This window comes from Hemicordylus capensis, chromosome 1 (genome assembly GCF_027244095.1).
Source record: "Hemicordylus capensis ecotype Gifberg chromosome 1, rHemCap1.1.pri, whole genome shotgun sequence".
Taxonomy (NCBI): domain Eukaryota; kingdom Metazoa; phylum Chordata; class Lepidosauria; order Squamata; family Cordylidae; genus Hemicordylus; species Hemicordylus capensis.
The window spans coordinates 351,737,770-351,755,637 of record NC_069657.1 but is presented as its reverse complement, the minus strand read 5'-3'; the positions used below and the strand labels follow the sequence as shown (position 1 = coordinate 351,755,637).

The following is a 17,868-nucleotide window of genomic DNA, read 5'->3' as shown; positions in this document are numbered from 1 at the left end:
AAATGGCTCACTGGCACTTATGTCTCACTGCAGAGTGAAAGCACTCTCAGAGTTGCCAGATCCAATAACATAACTTTGTTACCACGGCAACTCAGGCATAGATGAATAGTGTCTGTGGAAATAGGTGGGTGTATAATGATTTGGAGTCTGAATTATTATTTTTAAAAATCTATTATGCATGTTAGGGAATACTGTATCAGTGTAACAGGCAGGATACAAAGAACTGCCTGGGTTATTTCCTTGCGGGTTCTAGGGCTTTTAAGACCACACTTGCTAGACTGAAAACTTGCTCCTGAAAGATGCGCCTTCAGGAATGGCAACTGGTTTTGTTAGTTTGTTCATTTAAGTATTTGTATATTACTCTACTATCACAGGCAATTAGGGCAGGGCGCAACAAAAAATAAAACCTATACAACTCGGAACAATCATTTCCACAAAATAAGAGCACAGCCTCAACAGACATCAGAAGCTAAGGAGGCAGTATTAACTCCCTAAGACCATCAAGCCATGCCATAAGCATGGTGAAAAATATCTCTTTTCAGCATCCTCTGAAAGATGGTGAGGGAGGAGGCCAGCTAGGTCTCACAGGCGAGGGGACTCTACAATCTGGATTCAGTCACAGAGAAGGCCTTGTCTTGATGACGGCAAAGAAGAATATTTATATACTGCTTTTCAACAAAAGTTCCCAAAGTAGTTTACATAGAGAGAGATAAATAAAATGCCCCCCGTCCCCAAAGGCTCACTCACAATCTAAAAAAGAAACATAAGATAGACACCAGCAACAGCCACTGGAGGGATGTGATGGGGATGGATAGTTATCTACAGTTATCAATTATTTCTCAAGAGCATCCCCACATGGAGTGTGTTGCATTAGCCCAGATGGGATGTGACCAAGGCAAGGGTTATAATGGCTTCTCAAGGAAGGGCTGCAGTTGGCACATCAGCTGGAGTTCAGGAAAAGTACTCCTGGCTTCAGCCACCACCTGATCTTCCAGGAACAAAGGTGGTCTCAGGGCACTCCCAAACTGGGCACTACCTCCTTCAGCAGGAGTGTGACTCAGTCCAGAAAAGACTGGATGTGACTCTGCTTTATGCACTCTCAGCAGGGCTCTGCATGCCTTACAAAGGATAGTATGGGTATGTTGCAATTCCATGGGCACGAAGAAGAAGCACAGAATGTTGTAGTTGGCACAACAGCACCCTTTTTCAGGATCTCAGCTTTCATTTAAACAAGAAAAAGGGAAGTTATTCTTTAGCTCTTTTGGCTATAAAAATATGCACTGGCTACACTGAAAGAATGCGGGCAGTGCCTGCTGATATCTCAGAAGTCAGAAATGTGGTTTTGGAGCCTCCAAATTTTGGTGCTTGCCGCTGACGCTTCCCCTCTCCCATGCCTTGTGATCTGAAGAGAGGGCTGATCTCTCATGTTCTGCTGGGGAAACAATGTGAGTCTCCAGTGGTGGAGCCAGACCGTGAGCGGCCCGTGCCCGACCGCCATGGCAGCCCCACTCACTCCGCCCCCTGCGTCTGACATCAGTCGTGAGGGGCATGGTCTGGCTCCCCAACAGGGCTGCGTGGCCCCATTCAGGAGTTAGAGCCAGGCTGGCGCTGTGTTCGCAGCATGGCCAGGAGTGGCTCTTCCCTACCTGCCTACCTAGGCAGGGCAGAGCTGCTTCTAGCTGCACTGCGAACACAGCGTTGGCCGTCCAACTCCCAGACGGGGCCATACGGCCCCGTTTGGGAGCTAGATGGGGGCTGGCACTGTGTTTATTGCATGGCCAGGAGTGGCTCTTCCCTGCCTTAAAAAGACAGGGAAGAGCCACTCCTGGCCACGCCGCAAATGCAGCACGGGCCATTTAACTCCCGAATGGGGCCGCGTGGCCTGACTCAGGAGCTAAACCATCACCCCCCACGTCTAACGTCAAATGCAGGGGGCATGTTGGGGCCACGAGGCGCGGTCTTTGAACCCGTTCGCCCAATGGTGGCTCCGCCCCTGTGAGTCTCTCATGCTGTTCTGCCTGTTAGAAGCTCCAAGCAATGTGAGAGAGCTCTCTACCACCCCAGTTCTCAGAACCCAGAGGAAGGAACTTGGGGCTCTTCGGCATCTTGCTTTGCCAGGGGTTGGGGCCACTGTCCCTGGTGAGCTGGCAAGTGAATTGGTGGAGGCTTGAGGTGACAGAATAAGGCTGGGATGCTGTTTCAGTGCCCTTGCCCCTCCCTTCACTAACAAAACCAGAATAAATTGTTCAAAATAGCAGAGATTTTCAAAATAAATTACGTAAAGTAAGAAACTTTTCCCCCCTTGATGTACATATTTCATGTAGGTTTTTTAATGCAGTGTGTCTTGGTGTGGGGGAAAGCAGAATTTGGAATTCCCCCCAAGTTGAGGATGTAAGGTTTTTTAGCAGAGTATATACAATGTTGGCTATCAACTGTGTTAACTCCTGCCATGTTAGAATCAGAGCAGGACAGAGAAAGAAGCCGCGCTGCCTAATCAAGGTTCTAAACCAGGTCTGCTCAACTTCGGCCCTCCTGCAGATGTTGGCCTCCCATAACGCCTGGCTATTGGCCACTGTGGATGAGTATTATAGGAATTGTAGTCCAAAAACAGCTGGGGGGGGCAGAGTTGAGCAGGCCTGTTCTAAACAGCTGCCTTAAGCTGATGACAGGAAAGAGCCAAGTATGGGGCCTCAAGAGACTTAAGAGGTATTAGTTGAGTGAGGTAGGAGTGATAAACCATGGTGGTAATGGAGCTGAGCTGTGAACATAGTTTGTTAGCAGCAATGTGTAGGAGTCACAGGCAATTGCACACTGGCTCTTCCCAACCTGCCTTGATGAGAACACCCTGGTTAACCGCTACTAGAGAGAACCCTGTTAGAAATTCCAGGCTTCACTGAAGAAGTTGGAGGAAGAGGTACACAGCAATGCTCAAATACTTTCTTTCAGATAAATTCAGGCTAACTAGCAAAAAAGAATGTATATTAATAGTGTTTGTTGTCCCTTTTTTAATACTTCATAATAGCTAGATACAGTTGTTCCTGAGGAATGATCACATGTGGTCTGAAATGCAAGATGAGTCCCCACCAGTGTTCCCTCCAACAAGAATTCCCAGATGTTGTGGACTACAACTCCTATAATCTCCAGCCAAAAGCCATTGCAGCTGGAGATGCTGGGGATTGTAGTGAATAACATCTGGGAATCCCTCTTACAGGGAACACTGGTCCCCCACCCCAGTGGTGTCCTTGGTTGGAACAGAATGCATAGTTTTAGTTTCGTCTAGCAAGTCTGTTAGATGCATCATATTTAGATCTTGTAGCTGTAAAAACTGGATAGGTAAAAGAGGGCTGAGCATGAATGCTTTCACTGGATGATGAAGAACATTAAGATGTCGAGCCCATTTTAAGTCTTGAGCATGCCCTTTCAGTATGCAGTGATCATGTCTCGTTCTGACACGTCAGAGGAAACCTCTAATTGTTCAGATGTAAAGTTCATTCTTCTTTCTATTTCTTACAATAATAATAATACATTACTTTATAATCATACATTCCTTTATTCTCCCTGTCTCTGGAAGGATTATGATTCTATTGTGCAACTGGTAGAAGCACTAGAAAAACTTCCAACCTTTGACTTGGCGTCGCATCATCATGTGAAGTTTCATTATGCATTTGCACTGAACAGGTAAGAACTTTCCTTCTCAATGAAATTATAATTTCATTTTATAATGAAATGCTGGTTTCATGTAAACCACTTCCTGAAATGTTTCTTCTCCACAGTAGGGATGTGCATGGAACCAGCGGTGGCATGGCTCGAAGGCAGGGGCATTCTTTTAAGGGCCAGGGAGGGTTCCCTTACCCCTACCACTGCGTTTCCCCCACCAGCACTCCATTTTAAAAGGGTCCATCGGGGCAGCAGCATACTTCTCTGCCACCCCATGACCTCTTTGGCCAGAAGTAACAGGAAGTACCTGTCGCGCTTGCTTGCATGCACATCAGGCGCGCACCGGGTACTTCCTGTTGCTTCTGGCCAAAGAGGACATGGGGCGGCAGGGAGGTATACTACCGCCCCGATGGACACTTTTAAAATGGAGTGCTGCCGTGGGAAACGCAGTGGTAGGGGTAAGGTCACCTTCCCCCACCCTTAAAGATATGCCTCCCCCCACCTTCGAACCGGCCAAACAACCAGTCTCCAAATGGGTTCGTGCACATCCTTACTCCACAGGTGTGTTTTCTACCATGTTTCTCTGAAACTATTTTCTCAGTTTCCTATCAGAACATGCTGTCTAAACTATATTTCTCTGTCTACATTTCCTTCCCCTCATTTCCCCCTTCTTTTATTTATTTATTTATTTATTCATTCATTCATTCATTCATTCATTCATTCATTCGATTTCCATACTGCCCTTCCAAAAATGGCTCAGGGCGGTTTATACAGATAATAAATAAATAAGATGGATCCCTGTCGCCAAAGGGCTCACAATCTAAAAAGAAACATAAGATAGACACCAGCAGCAGTCACTGGAGGTACTGTGCTGCGGGTGGATAGAGCCAGTTACTCTCCCCCTGCTAAATAAAGAGAATCACCACGTTAAAAGGTGCCTCTTTGCCAAGTCAGCAGGGGTTATTGCTTACTACCAATAGCGGCCGGTGAGGCCTGCTCTGGGGGCAGGGTGGGGGAAGCCCAGTGGTGCAGGCGGGTGAGAAGCAACTTTAAAAGCACCACCGCCAGCACCTGGCATCCTTAGGAAACATGACACCCCCACTGCCCAGCTGGCATCCATGCCTGTGTGACGGCCATTTGGGTGGTCAGCATGGCAAAACCATCTTGGTGGCAGTGGTGGGACACCCTTCCCATGGGATGCTGGGTTGGCTGCTACTGGTTCCTTGAGGATGCCAGGTGGTGGATATATTTGGCTGTTTTTAAAGTTACACCCCTCCACTCTCACTAGCCTCCTGGAGCATGCCTTACCACTGCTAATGCCTACTACCTGTCTTCTGTATTGTAGAGGACAGTTTAGCTTTCCATCTGTGTACAAATCAGTATTTAACTTTCATTTCTGCACAGAATAAGGAAAGCATGTTGAGCAAATAGAAGACAAGATGAGAAAATTGTGGATTTAAGGGTCCATCAAATTTTTAAAGTATAAAGAGTTAATCAGCATGGGTTGCCTGAACAGGATGGATGCAGTGATGTAGATAAGCACCTGTCTTATGTTAAAGCACATGTTAGGTCTTGTCGTTTTAGAGTGTATACTAGGTTCTCCAGCTAGTATACCTCCGGCGGTTATTAACTGCCCAGAGACAAAAGTTTGGGCGGTATACTGCTCTGGGCTCCTTGGAGGAAGAGCGGGATATAAATGAAATAAATAAATAAATAAATAAATGGGACACAAACACTCATATTTCCCAAAAACGAGGCACAAGGTACAAATTCAACTATGGCACCTCTTTAATATGGTGTGTGTTTTAATGTACAGTACTAGATCAAACTTGATAAATAGAGATTTCATAACAAATCAATTGGGGGAAGTTCATATATTGGAAGCTAGTCTAGAAGTCTACATCAGTGTAACCCTATGGGGGTGATTTTGAGCAGAAAAAATTGTCAGAAAACAAAATATCAAGCACTTTTCTTACACACTGCACCTTTGCTCAGAACCACTCTCCCCAAGGCTGCACGTCAGTTCAAAAAATCTGGACTTCATTTGCATGCAACATGTCATTTCCCCCCAAGATGTGTTCTCAATATGACATAATCCTAAGCAACAAATCTGGTTCTAACTCGTGACTGAAAGGTGACCTCAGTTGCTCCTGGACAATTCATTTTTAATCCATAGCTGTTGAATTGTCTTTTTCTGAAAGCAGAAGATAGACATGTGGCTTCTGTTCTTAGGGAGCAGTAGGAGGTTTAGGAAAAGGCATGAAGGGATGAAAAGACAGCTGTAGATAAAAATGGGACATGACATAATTGGGAAGCAGAGATGCATGACTTTATGGTGTCTGGTTCTGCAACTTAACACCATGTAAGTGGTAAACACCCTTACCCTGGTGGTGCAGTCGTAAAACTGCCGCCCTGTAACCAGAAGATTACAAGTTCGATCCTGACCAGGGGCTCAAGGTTGACTCAGCCTTCCATCCTTCCGAGGTCGGTAAAATGAGTACCCAGAATGTTGGGGGCAATATGCTAAAATCATTGTAAACCGCTTAGAGAGCTCCGGCTATAGAGCGGTATATAAATGTAAGTGCTATTGTTATTGCTATTGCTATTGCTATTACCAAGCAAAATGAGAATCAGCCGCAGTATCATTGCTCTTCAACATTTACTTAGCAGCATCAATATGCTTGGATTGCATAGAATATACAAGACACACTCTCCCTGTTTAAGAGACAGTGAAGCATCTATTTATTTAAAAATAAGTTCTGATAATAACTAATCTGCCTACTTTCCTTTCACAATCATCTTAATTGATATTTACCATCTTCACACATTAGTCCACTTGCACTTCAAACATTCTCTTGTTCACCATCTTAAACTGGGGTGGATGACATCATCACAAACTATGCCATTGAGGTGTCCCTATGTATCATGTATCATAGGGACACAGGAAGCTGCCTTACACTATTGGTCTATCTAGCTCGCTATTGTCTATGGCTGCAGCAGCTTCTCCAAAGTTGCAGGCAGGAGTCTTTTTCAACCCTGTCTTGGAGATACCAGGGAAGGAACTTGGAACATTCTGCATGCAAGCATGCAGATGCTTTTCCCAGAGAGGCCCCATCTCCTAAAGAGAATACCTTACAGTGGTCAACATGTAGTCTTCCATTCAAATGCAAAGTAGGGCAGACCCTGCTTAGCAAAGGGGACAGTTCATGCTTGCTACTGCAAGACCAGCTCTCTGACAGCTGTTCCATATTTAGTTCAGATCAGTTAGGTGGTTTACAAGTTAGCCCACTTGCACATAAATGTTCACGCATCCACCATCTTGAATTGGGATGGATGACATCATCACAAACTATGCCATTGAGCTGTGTCTGTGTTGCTACAACTGTTCCAAATTTGGTTCAAAATTGTTGAAGCCGTTCACAAGTTAGCCCACTTGTGCTTCAGATGTTTATGGGTCTGCCATCTTGAACTGAATTTGTGATATCATCACAAATTGCGCTGTCAAAGTATCCTTATATGTCCCTAAAACTGTACCAAGTTTGGCTCAAATCAGTCCAGGCATTACAAAGTTGATAGGGAGGAACACACACAGAAAACTGAGTAATCTCATAAGCTTACTAACCTTAAGGAAAGTAGGCTAAAAATGAAAGGGAAATTGTAGGGCATGGTAAAAAATAACAAGGATGAGGATAGAGAGACTGACCTACACTAGAAATTGCTGAAAAGGTGCAGAAAATAGCTTGTTGGAGAAAGAAATTAAAAGAGAGCAGAGAATTGGTTTTGAAGCAGAGCGAGCATGTGTCACAGAGGAAGCAAAGGTGACCATGAAGACCAACAGATATATGAAAGAGGATAGCTCACAGGTTCTCCTCAGGTGGTAGTTAGTGAATGGAGAAGTCAACATTAGATTACAGGTGGCCCTCGTTAATGGGGGAGGGGGTCCATTCTCGCCTATAAGTGTGAATATGGAAACCACAAATAACCAAACCTTACCCCTATGGTAATCCAGGAGTTAGGTTCCTACACACACAAAAAGGGCTAAAAAAGGTGGAGAGGAGGCAGAAATAAGAGAAACTAATTGTTCTGGTAAGAACTAATCTGCCTACTTTCCTTCCACTACATCTTCATTGATAATTCCCATCCACACAAGTTAGCCCATTTCAGCCTTAAACATTCACATGTCTGGCATCTTGAATTCCAGTGGATGACATCATTATAAACTATGCTGCTGTGGTGTCCCTATGTGTGACTAACTACAACTATCCCAAATTTGATTCAAATTGGTTATGCAGTCCACAAGTTACCCTCCTTGTGCCTCAACTATTCATGTGTCCACTATCTTGAATCAGGTTGAATAACATCATTACAAACTCTGCCCTTGAGCTGCCCCTATGTGTCTCTACAGCTGTAGCAAATTTGGTTCAAATCAGTTAGGCAGTTCATAGGTTAGCCCACTTGCACCTCAAACGTTCATGTGTCTGCCATCATGAATTGGGATGGATGACATTATCACAAACTATGCCGTTGAGGTGTCCCTATGTGTCCCTACAACTGTACCCAATTTTGGTTTTTATTGGTTCAAGCATTGTGAAATTGATAGGTGGGTACACACAGACACACGCACAGAATGCCAGGTGATCTCTAAAGCTTACTTTCCTTAAGGAAAGCAGGCTAATAAAGTACTGTACCTTCCACTCCATATCTCCAGCAAAGCCCTCGCAACCCCCAATTCCTCTGATTTTTCTGCAAAAAAAATCACGGGATTTTTTATTTTATTTTTTTAAGAGCCACAAAAAGGCTCTGCACTGTGAAATGGTGGCTGTTTGAAGTCATTTCTGGATCATTTCCAGACACTCAAAACCACAGATAGGTGAATTTTAGGCTATTTAGCCTCTCTCCGCCCAGAGAATAATTGGTTATGGAACGGCTAACCAATAAAGTTTATCATCATTATCACTATCTTTATTATACTGCAGATAAAGAAACCCCGTCTCTAAAATCTGTCTGTGGATAGGCGAAACCGCGGTTATTGAAACCATGGGTAACAAGGGCCACCTGTATCTTGCTTCAGTTGACAAGGTCATCTGTTCACATTATAAGAAAGTTGTAGCTGTGATTATAAGCCATGATAGCTTAGAAAACAAGCACACCACTTGATAGTTATAACCCCAAAACTACAGTCTGGCAATACCTTTGTCTGGACTAAACAAAATTGTGAGCAGCAGACTTTTGACTACTTCAGAAATTATTTTCATTAGGCTGAATGGCTAAACAAAAAGCGGCGGGGCAGGGGGAACTGGGCATGGTGGCGGTACCAAAAAGTCTGAAGTTTATGAGATTTAAGAGAGTGCTGGTAGAGTTGCGCAGTTCATTATGCGAATCATCTGAAAACTTGCTGCACACAACCTTTATTGGGATCAACTTTTTGTTGATCCTAGGAAAGGTATGACCAGACTTCCACTTTTAGATTTTTTTTTAGACAGATCTATAAGATTACCTATGATTTTTGATAGTTGTAGCTTATTTATTTTATTTTATATTTTTTACATGTTATATCCCGCTCTTCCTCCAAGGAGCCCAGAGCGGTGTACTACATACTTAAGTTTCTCCTCACAACAACCCTGTGAAGTAGGTTAGGCTGAGAGAGAAGTGACTGGCCCAGAGTCACCCAGCTAGTTTCATGGCTGAATGGGGATTTGAACTCAGGTCTCCCTGGTCCTAGTCCAGCACTCTAGCCACTACACCACGCTGGTTCCTTATGTGTATATTCATAAGTATACTCAGAGAGGATTAGTTGAATATGAGAGACTATTTACATGCGTGGTCATAACAGAGTTTGAAGGGGATTTAGTAAGTGTCGGCATCATCCTGATAAATACAGGGAATTTGTCCTCTTTTTTCAAAAAGAGGGCGAAACAACTCTGAGCCCTTTCTCACAATCATGAGAAAGGGCTCGAAGTGGCGAGGGGAGGAAGCCTTCAAAAGCTTACCTCCCCCACAGATGATCCATTCCACTTTGCTGGGTGCATGGATTGCACACCCAGACGACCCTCCGCTGCTTCCGGCAGCACCGAAGTTTGGGGGTCAGAAGGCCCCCAGAATTCTACCACAAGTGCGCAGTTCATTATGGGAAGCCTCCCAACGCAGGCCAGGAGGCTGTTCATGTGTAGGACGAGTGTGAAGCTGAGATGTACCTTGGCTTGTGAACCAGAGTTAAACTATAGTTCCCGAATTTATCATTCCTGAGCTAAAAAACTGAATTCTTGATCATGTTCCTTGAAATTCCTGTGTGATTATCTGGGAACAGTGAAAAAAGTGTGTTTAAAAGATGTATATCATTATTATTAAGAGGAACTCATAAGTGAGCATTCAGATGCCATCTCTTTCCCTTTCTCCCATTTCATCTCCATTGACATCATTCTGGTACATTGCCCTTTCAACAATGTACAGTCATCCCTCTTCAACAGTGAGGGTTCCCTTCCGGGAAAACCTTGCGGTTAGTGAATTTGCGGCAGGCGAGCTATTGAAATCAATGGCAAACAATGGGTTAGGGAATCGTGGTCGCAAAAACGAAAAATACAGTAAAAAATGGTGGGGGAATCCCCCCAAATCACCAGGTCAGTAAGAGGTGTGAAGGGGACCCCTGGAAATGAGCCCCTGATGCCTGGAAATCACAGGGGTGGGGTGGGTGGGAACCCATTGGAAAAAAATGTCTGCAAACCACAAATACTCAGGTCGCAGTTGGTGAGACCTGCCACAATTTCCCGGTTGCGGATACTCAAAACCGTGGTTGGGAAAGTGCTTTAAAGGCTCTACTGCCCTATAAACCCTTTTAAAATGCTATATTGTCCTATATTGTATATTGCTTTTTAAACAATGTAAAGATATTAAGTCAGTGCAAACCTGAGTCAGGTTCAAATGTTTGTATTTTTTTGAACAGACGAAATCTACCTGGAGATAGGCAAAAAGCGCTAGACATTATGATACCTCTAGTAGAGTGTGAGAGCCAAGTAGCTTCAGATATGTACTGCCTTGTGGGACGGATCTATAAAGATATGTTTTTGGATTCTGGATTTGCAGACACAGATAGTAGAGACCAAGGGACCATATGGTAAGTAGCACTATGCTGCATGTCTATTTGATTTTATCTATGGAGGAAAAATCCTATTGCCCAGCTAAAGTTTGTCATAGCAATGGCTCTTAACTTAGTCATAACTAAGTTGTAATTTATTGCATTGGTTTCAATTGGGTGTTTTTTTTAGTCAAGACTAACTTTTCCTGACTTTGGTGCTTAACTTCTTCCAGAACAAGTTAAAAGTTGTAATTGTTAACACACTTCTACTATAGTTTATCCCATCCATTTGCAAACCTCATATATTAAGGTCATACAGAGACACATTCGCATTGACTGTTCTATAGCCATAGATTTTCTTTGAAATTCAGTTGATACCACTTCCAGCCCTTAGAAAAGACTGAGTCCCCCACCCTCTGTTTGTACTTATCAGTGCTGGGGGGAAAACTGACTGACTGTCTGTTTTATTTGCTTTAGCCATCGGCCATGAGAAGTTTAATAGTACAAATGTACATAGATAAAATATCTTTATAGCTTTAAATATAATGCTCTTATATTCTCTTGCAGATAATTACATTCTTAGAAATAAAATCCTGCTGAATTTTGGCAGCAAATGTAGCAAGTATAAAGGAGACTCTCATTATCCACGGTTTCACGGATCGCGGTTTCATGTATCTGTGTAGGAGTCTTAGAGATCCAACTTTTTTATCCATGGCATGAAATATAGGCAATTTTCGCCTATCCGTGGTTCCTGAGTGGCCGGAAATGACTTCTGATGCCATTTTGAAGCACAGAGCCATTTTGCGGCTCATTTTTATTTTTGTTTTTTAAATTTTTAATGAAAAATAAGAGGATGGCGGGGGGCGGGGGGGGGGCATTCCTAGAGACCTGGAGAACAAAATACTATGTTTTTCTAACCTTATTTCTGCTCCCTTCCTGCTTTTTGACTTTGTTTTTAGAGCAAGGAACCTAACACCTGGATTTCCTTAGGGGTAAGGTTTCTTTATTCACAGTTTCCAAATTTGCACTAATTGGCAGGAACGGAACCCCTGTGAATAAAGAGGGCCTCTTGTATAACTACTCAGCTTACCCTCTCTTTTTTTCATTCAAAGGAATTGCAGCTTCGTGAAAACAGAAACAATGGTGGATTCTTTTTTGTAGTAGACTCTCCTCTCTTTTCTAACACACTTCTAGAGTGTGTTAGAGTTTCATGGATAGCATGAAATAGTGGGGAAGGTCACTGTTGGCATGTAAACAAAGCATTGCTCCAGAATCAGTTTTAGATTGTTGTCCTGCTGGCATCTGAGGGAATCAGTGCAGCAGCCTGTCCATGCTACCATCACAAGTTCTTGGTTTTTTTTAAAAAAACTTGTTGAAGCACACTCTGAATCTCTTGTGACTTTTCTTCCTTTTCTTTATTATTGTCTGCCTGTTTCTAAGTTGAGGACAAGTGAAAGCTGCTAGGTGATGAGATTTCTATTAATATCAGTATAGAGATGACAGGTTAATTATTAGCTGTCAGAATTTCCTCAGTCACCTTGCTGCTATTGTGCTGACAGTGTAGATCAGGCAAAATAAGATTTTGCTTGTTCCAATGGTCAGGAGCTTCTCCAACAAGTGGGAGACCACTCTGTGTGTGGCCCAAAGTTGATGGGGTTTAGCTGGTATCCAAATGAAAATATGACAATAGTCAAGTTGGCTATTGTTGTTGTTAATAAATAATAATAATAATAATAATTTATTCAATTTCTATACCGCCTTTCCAAAAATGGCTCAGGGTGGTTCAAAAATGGCTTAGGGCGATATCCTATTACAAGTAGGAAGGAGTCTGTACCAGAGAGCAAAGTGTAGGCAAGGGAGGACAGATACTGGAAGCTGAAGAGAAGTGACAACAAGCTGTTGACAAACTATTCAGGACTCCTGCTGCATATGTTCAGTGCAGCTAAGAAGGCCGAAGCCAGCCAAATCGTAGATGAAATTGGCTATACAATGAACTTGTGTCATGGCTCCAGATTCAGGACCCTGCTCCTACAATTTGGGAATGAGGTAGAAAGTTTAGGGATGAGATGGATTGGGAAGAATTTGTAATGAGCCTGGTGCTGAAAGAATCATAGCGTGGGCAGGCACTAGGTGAGCCTCTCTGGGGAGGGAGTTTCAAAGATGGGCCCTTTCTCAAGTTACTGATCACCTTGCCTCAAATGGCAGGGGGTCCCTGAGAAGAGCCTCTGGAGACAATCTCAGTGCATGGGCAACTCTTCCTGTTTGCTTGGCCTTTTAATAGTTTGATTGGGCAATATTCTTTATGTAAGGGATCAAGAGAGATTTATTTATTTTATTTATTTTATTTATTTATTTATTTGATTTATATACCGCCCTTCCGAAATGGCTCAGGGCGGTTCACAATTAAAACAACTTATAAAACAGTAAAAAGCTAAAACAAATTAAAACAATAAAACAGCTAACAATTTAAAACATTTTAAACAAAAATAAAACATTATCCCCAGACCCCAGCTCAAGAAAACATAGACTCAGTATAGAGGAAAAGGGCCACAACTTTGTTAACTATTACACACAGCATGGCAGACTGGAACACCAGGTGATTAATCACCCTTAAAGAACAGTGCGGGCCAATAGAAGCAGGTCAGAACTCTGAAATCCTACCCAGCACCCTACTGGGGGGGAGACACCCTGGCTCGGGAATGGGCAGGTACATCCCACCCAATTCCTTCAAAGCCAACCCCCCCTTCTGTAAGAGAGGGTCTGGATACTTCTAGGCATTCGTCCACCCCGGACCGCACAGCCCAAAGGTTAGAGAAGTCCTGAAGCAGGGTTCATGGCAATCATTCTCCCCGTGCCGCACAGGCTACAAAGGAGCGATTAACCAAACACCCCTTTTACATATCCAAGGGTGCTCACCGATGTTCTAACCCTCAAATTGCCACCCCGCCCGCACTGTTCCTGCCATTGTGGTTGACCTAACTCTAAATACGCACCCAGGACACAGAACGGAGTAGGCGAAAAAACCCCCAACAGTGGCCAATGCGTTGGGAGCAAAAAATTCCTACTCGGCCCCGTCAGGCGGCCAGTCGCTAGACCCGCTCTGCACCGGGGAGGGAGGGAGGGGAAAGCCGCTTCTCCTGTGGTTGCCCGACCCCAACTGAAGAGAGAATGGAAAATGGAGGATGGGGCCGGGATCGGTCAATCCTGGCCGAAGCCCGGCCCTTGATCAAAGAGGTCAAACGGAACCCTTCCTGGGCTTCGCACAGGACAGGCTGTGACAAACTCCCTCCCATCTGCACAAGGCGGGGGGGGGGGTTATTAAGTCATTAAAAACACTAAATCAAGTTAAAAATTAAAAAATTAAAAGATTAAAATATATATATATACATACATATACATACATACACACAAACACACATACACATATATATACATATATATATATATACACACACACATATACATATATATATATATACACATATACACATACACACATATATACATTTTAAAAGCCCTGAAAGGCCAGGCCAAACAAATATGTTTTAAGGGCCCTCCTGAAGGCCAACAGAGAACTCGAATTACAAAGATTTAAAACTTTGCTGTCCCTGCGTCTGTTGCTATGTTTTCCTCCCTTGCCCCACTGAAGCAGTTTTGGAGGGCTGTTACTCACTAACACACTTCAGAAGTTAGTTCCTCTCCCTGTGTAGATGGGGAGAAGGAAATGGGAGTATGCCAAATAGCTATGCCCTCCATACCAGTGCACCCACTGGCCATGTCAGTCAGTACCCCTGCATTCAGCACTTCTGTGCAGAGGGCAGCGCTGAATCCAGGAAGGATTCCTCCATGTGATGTGGAATTATGGGGAATCTGGGATTCCCCTTGGTGTGGTAGAACCCTCTTCATGTTTGGTGCTACACTCTGCAGACAAGTTTTAAATGTGTAGTGGCCCAGCAGTGTGGCTAGTGAGTGCATTAGTGTGAGTATGAGACTACATAGGAACATAGGAAGCTGCCATATACTGAGCCAGACCAGTGGTCTATCTAGCTCAGTATTGTCTTCACAGACTGGCAGCGGCTTCTCCAGGGTTGTAGGCAGGAGTGTCTCTCAGCCCTATCTTGGAGAAGCCAGGGATGAAACTTGGAGCCTTCTGCTCTTTCCAGAGCGGCACCATCTCCTGAGGGGAATATCTTACAGTGCTCACATTTCTAGTCTCCCATTCATATGCAACCAGGGCAGACCCTGCTTAGCTAAGGGAACAAGTCATGCTTGCTACCACAAGACCAGCTCTCCTTTCCTCAAGGGAAAAAAGACAGGATGCACTCTAGTCATGATTCCCACAGGTGCAGTGAAAACAGTGCTTGGGAAGAAAACTAAATAGAGCTACTCTCTTGGACTAAACCAGTGTCAGATGATCCAGCCACATAATTCAAGTTGATCACAATTGTGCTTCCAAGTTGTTCCCCAGTGGCATGTATCTGAGCTGACAGCTTGCACAGTAATGCAGTCCATAGAGTAGATTCTTACATTAAAGTGCATGTGGAAGCTTCTGGTAATATTTGCATGTCACAGTAGTTCTATGTGGCAGCTGTAACAGGTTGTAAACCATCAAGGGTATTGAATTGGGCAGTGTAACACGTAATAAATAAATAATAATATTTTTTTAAGGCAAGAACCACTCCGTTTGTGGCTCACCCGGTTTTGTTGCCAGTGCCTCGCATTTCTTTCAGTGACGATCACTAGCTTGGAGAGTTTCCTTACAGGGACATTTATTGTAAGCAGCCTGAATCCTGGCAGGCTTGGCAAATATCTCTGACAGTCATCTGTTCCTTTTCCCTTGTGTCAGGGTTGCAGGGAAGGTATCTGCTTTTGTTGCTTGTGCTATCGCACAAAGCATTCGTGTCATGCTTGTAATAGTTCAAGTTAAAACAGGTGGGAAACAGGAGTAGAATTAATGTTACTCTTTGCGGCATTCTGTAATGGTGCTGGCCACCTAATGGCAGAGTGGGAAATGACTTGCCTAGCAAGCATGAGGTTGCCAGTTCAAATCTGCACTGGTACCTATATTGGGCAGCAGTGATATAGGAAGATGCTGAAAGGCATCATCTCATACTGTGCAGGAGATGGCAAGGGTAAACCCCTCCTGTATTCTACCAAAGAAAAACCACAGGGCTTTGTGGTCGCCAGGAGTCGACATCGACTCGACAGCACACTTTATAGTGGTGCTAATTGAGCAAAGAGGCACCTTTCTAAAGTGGTGATTCTCTTTATTGAGCAGGGGGAGAGCAACTGACCCTATCCATCCCTAGCATAGAATCCCTCCAGTGGCTGTTGCTGGTGTTTATCTTGTGTTTCTTTTTTAGATTGTGAGCCCTTTGGGGACAGGGAGCCATTTTATTATTTATTTTATTTTATTTTATTTTATTTTATTTTATCTTATTTTATTTATTTCTATATATCTATCTCTGTAAACCACTTTGGGAACTTAAGCGGTATAGAAATATTTGTCATATTTGTATTGGCAACAAGAGAAATAGTGCCAATAATATCTAGAGCACTTCACTTTCCTTGTTCATAATCCCTGGGTGTAAGGTGGTGGTGATCCCAGTTTCTTGCTTTATGCAAATTGTTCAGCTTCATTTCCCCCTTCCTGTTCCTCATCCAGGAGAATCTGTTGGGCTTAACAGGGCAAAGGCTGAATGAATGAGCACAGGGAATGCACAAAAACAGTCACCTTTCACCTTGTTTTCTGGTCTTAGTTCAGGCAGATAATTCTGGGCATGTCTTTACTGTGGTATTTTATTTTCTGATCAAACAACATTTCTGTTTTCCACAACACTCCAGCACTTTCCATTTACACTAAGTAGCGTGATTTTTTGTTTTTGTTTGTCTTTGTTAAAATGGTATATATTTCTGGCTCCCACTCACCCCACTTTGTGGGGGAAGGGTTGCTGGAGGCAATTGTTTTTTAAATAGTCTGCTTGAATTGAATTCCCTTTCCTAGATTCTTCTGTCCTAATCACTAAAGTATTAGAATTTGAAATAACAGTGTACCAGTTAGATACAATGTTTTTAAAGATAGGGTCCTATAATACACATGAATTATTTAACTCATAAAAATTTTTAATTAAAAAATTAAATGCTATTCAGAAAAAATCAAGGTCAAATGTGTAGGCATTCAGCACAAGAAAAGATGCATCCTGCCTCTCCCCTCATTTCTTGGTTGAACCTTTCTGTTTACCATGATAAAGATGTCCATAGGTGTACAGTGGGAATGAAATATGATGTGCCTGCCAGACATGTTAATGCTTAATGAGAGATGTAAAGGCTTCTTCTTGGAATTGTTACTTTGAACATCCTTCCTCATTTTGTCATCCCTTGCTTTACAACAAAGTGAAGATAAGCAAGCAATCATATGAGAAAGAAAATTTCTAATCTACTTATTTAGATTTATAAGCAGTCTAGGGCATGCTATCTGGGCAAAGAGGCACCCTTCGAACGTGGTGATTCTCTTTATTTAGCAGGGGGAGAGTAACTGGCCCTATCCACCCCCAGCACAGTATTTCCAGTGACTGTTGCTGGTGCCTGTCTTATGTTTCTTTTTAGATTGTGAGCCCTTTGGGGACAGGAAGACATCTTTATTTATTTCTCCATGTAAAACACTTGGGAAACTTTTGTTGAAAAGCAGTATATAAATATTTTTTGTTGTTCTTGTTGGGGCATCTAATAGTATTAAAGATATAGTTGGTGCAATATAGTGACTGAGAGCCAAACTTCACGCAACAGCCTTTTTTGTTGGAAATGCTGCTTCAGGAGAGGATTATTGAAAGCAGAAAAGTGCATGTGCTTGTATGTGCATGTGCACGTGAGGGATGGTACATACCCTTTCCCTGCAACAAATCCCCCTTCCCCGAAGGTTTCAAATGTGTTCCAGTGGAGAAAAGTTATAGAGGGGGGCAATTTGGAGAATGAAATGGCAGGGGGGTAGCAAGAGATTGCTCCCACCCCCACCCCCTGCTGCTTCTCAATCAATCCCTTTGAAGCAGCTTTTCAAACCACAACAAAAAGAGGATTATTAGGTAACAGTTAACACAGTTTTACAGTAGTGTGTAGATTGATCCAAGACCATGAGCTGGAAT

At 43.3% G+C, this 17,868-nt stretch overlaps 1 protein-coding gene across 2 annotated transcripts in view; it reads left to right on the top strand.

Moving 5' to 3' along the window:
* MAP3K5 (mitogen-activated protein kinase kinase kinase 5) overlaps positions 1-17,868 on the top strand; it is a 157,165-nt gene that overhangs the window by 73,050 nt on the left and 66,247 nt on the right. For both annotated transcript variants that reach the window (XM_053288751.1, XM_053288742.1), the window contains exons 6-7: positions 3,572-3,678; positions 10,598-10,768. In XM_053288751.1, coding sequence (XP_053144726.1) covers positions 3,572-3,678; positions 10,598-10,768 — 278 coding nt within the window. The remainder of the gene's footprint in view (positions 1-3,571; positions 3,679-10,597; positions 10,769-17,868) is intronic.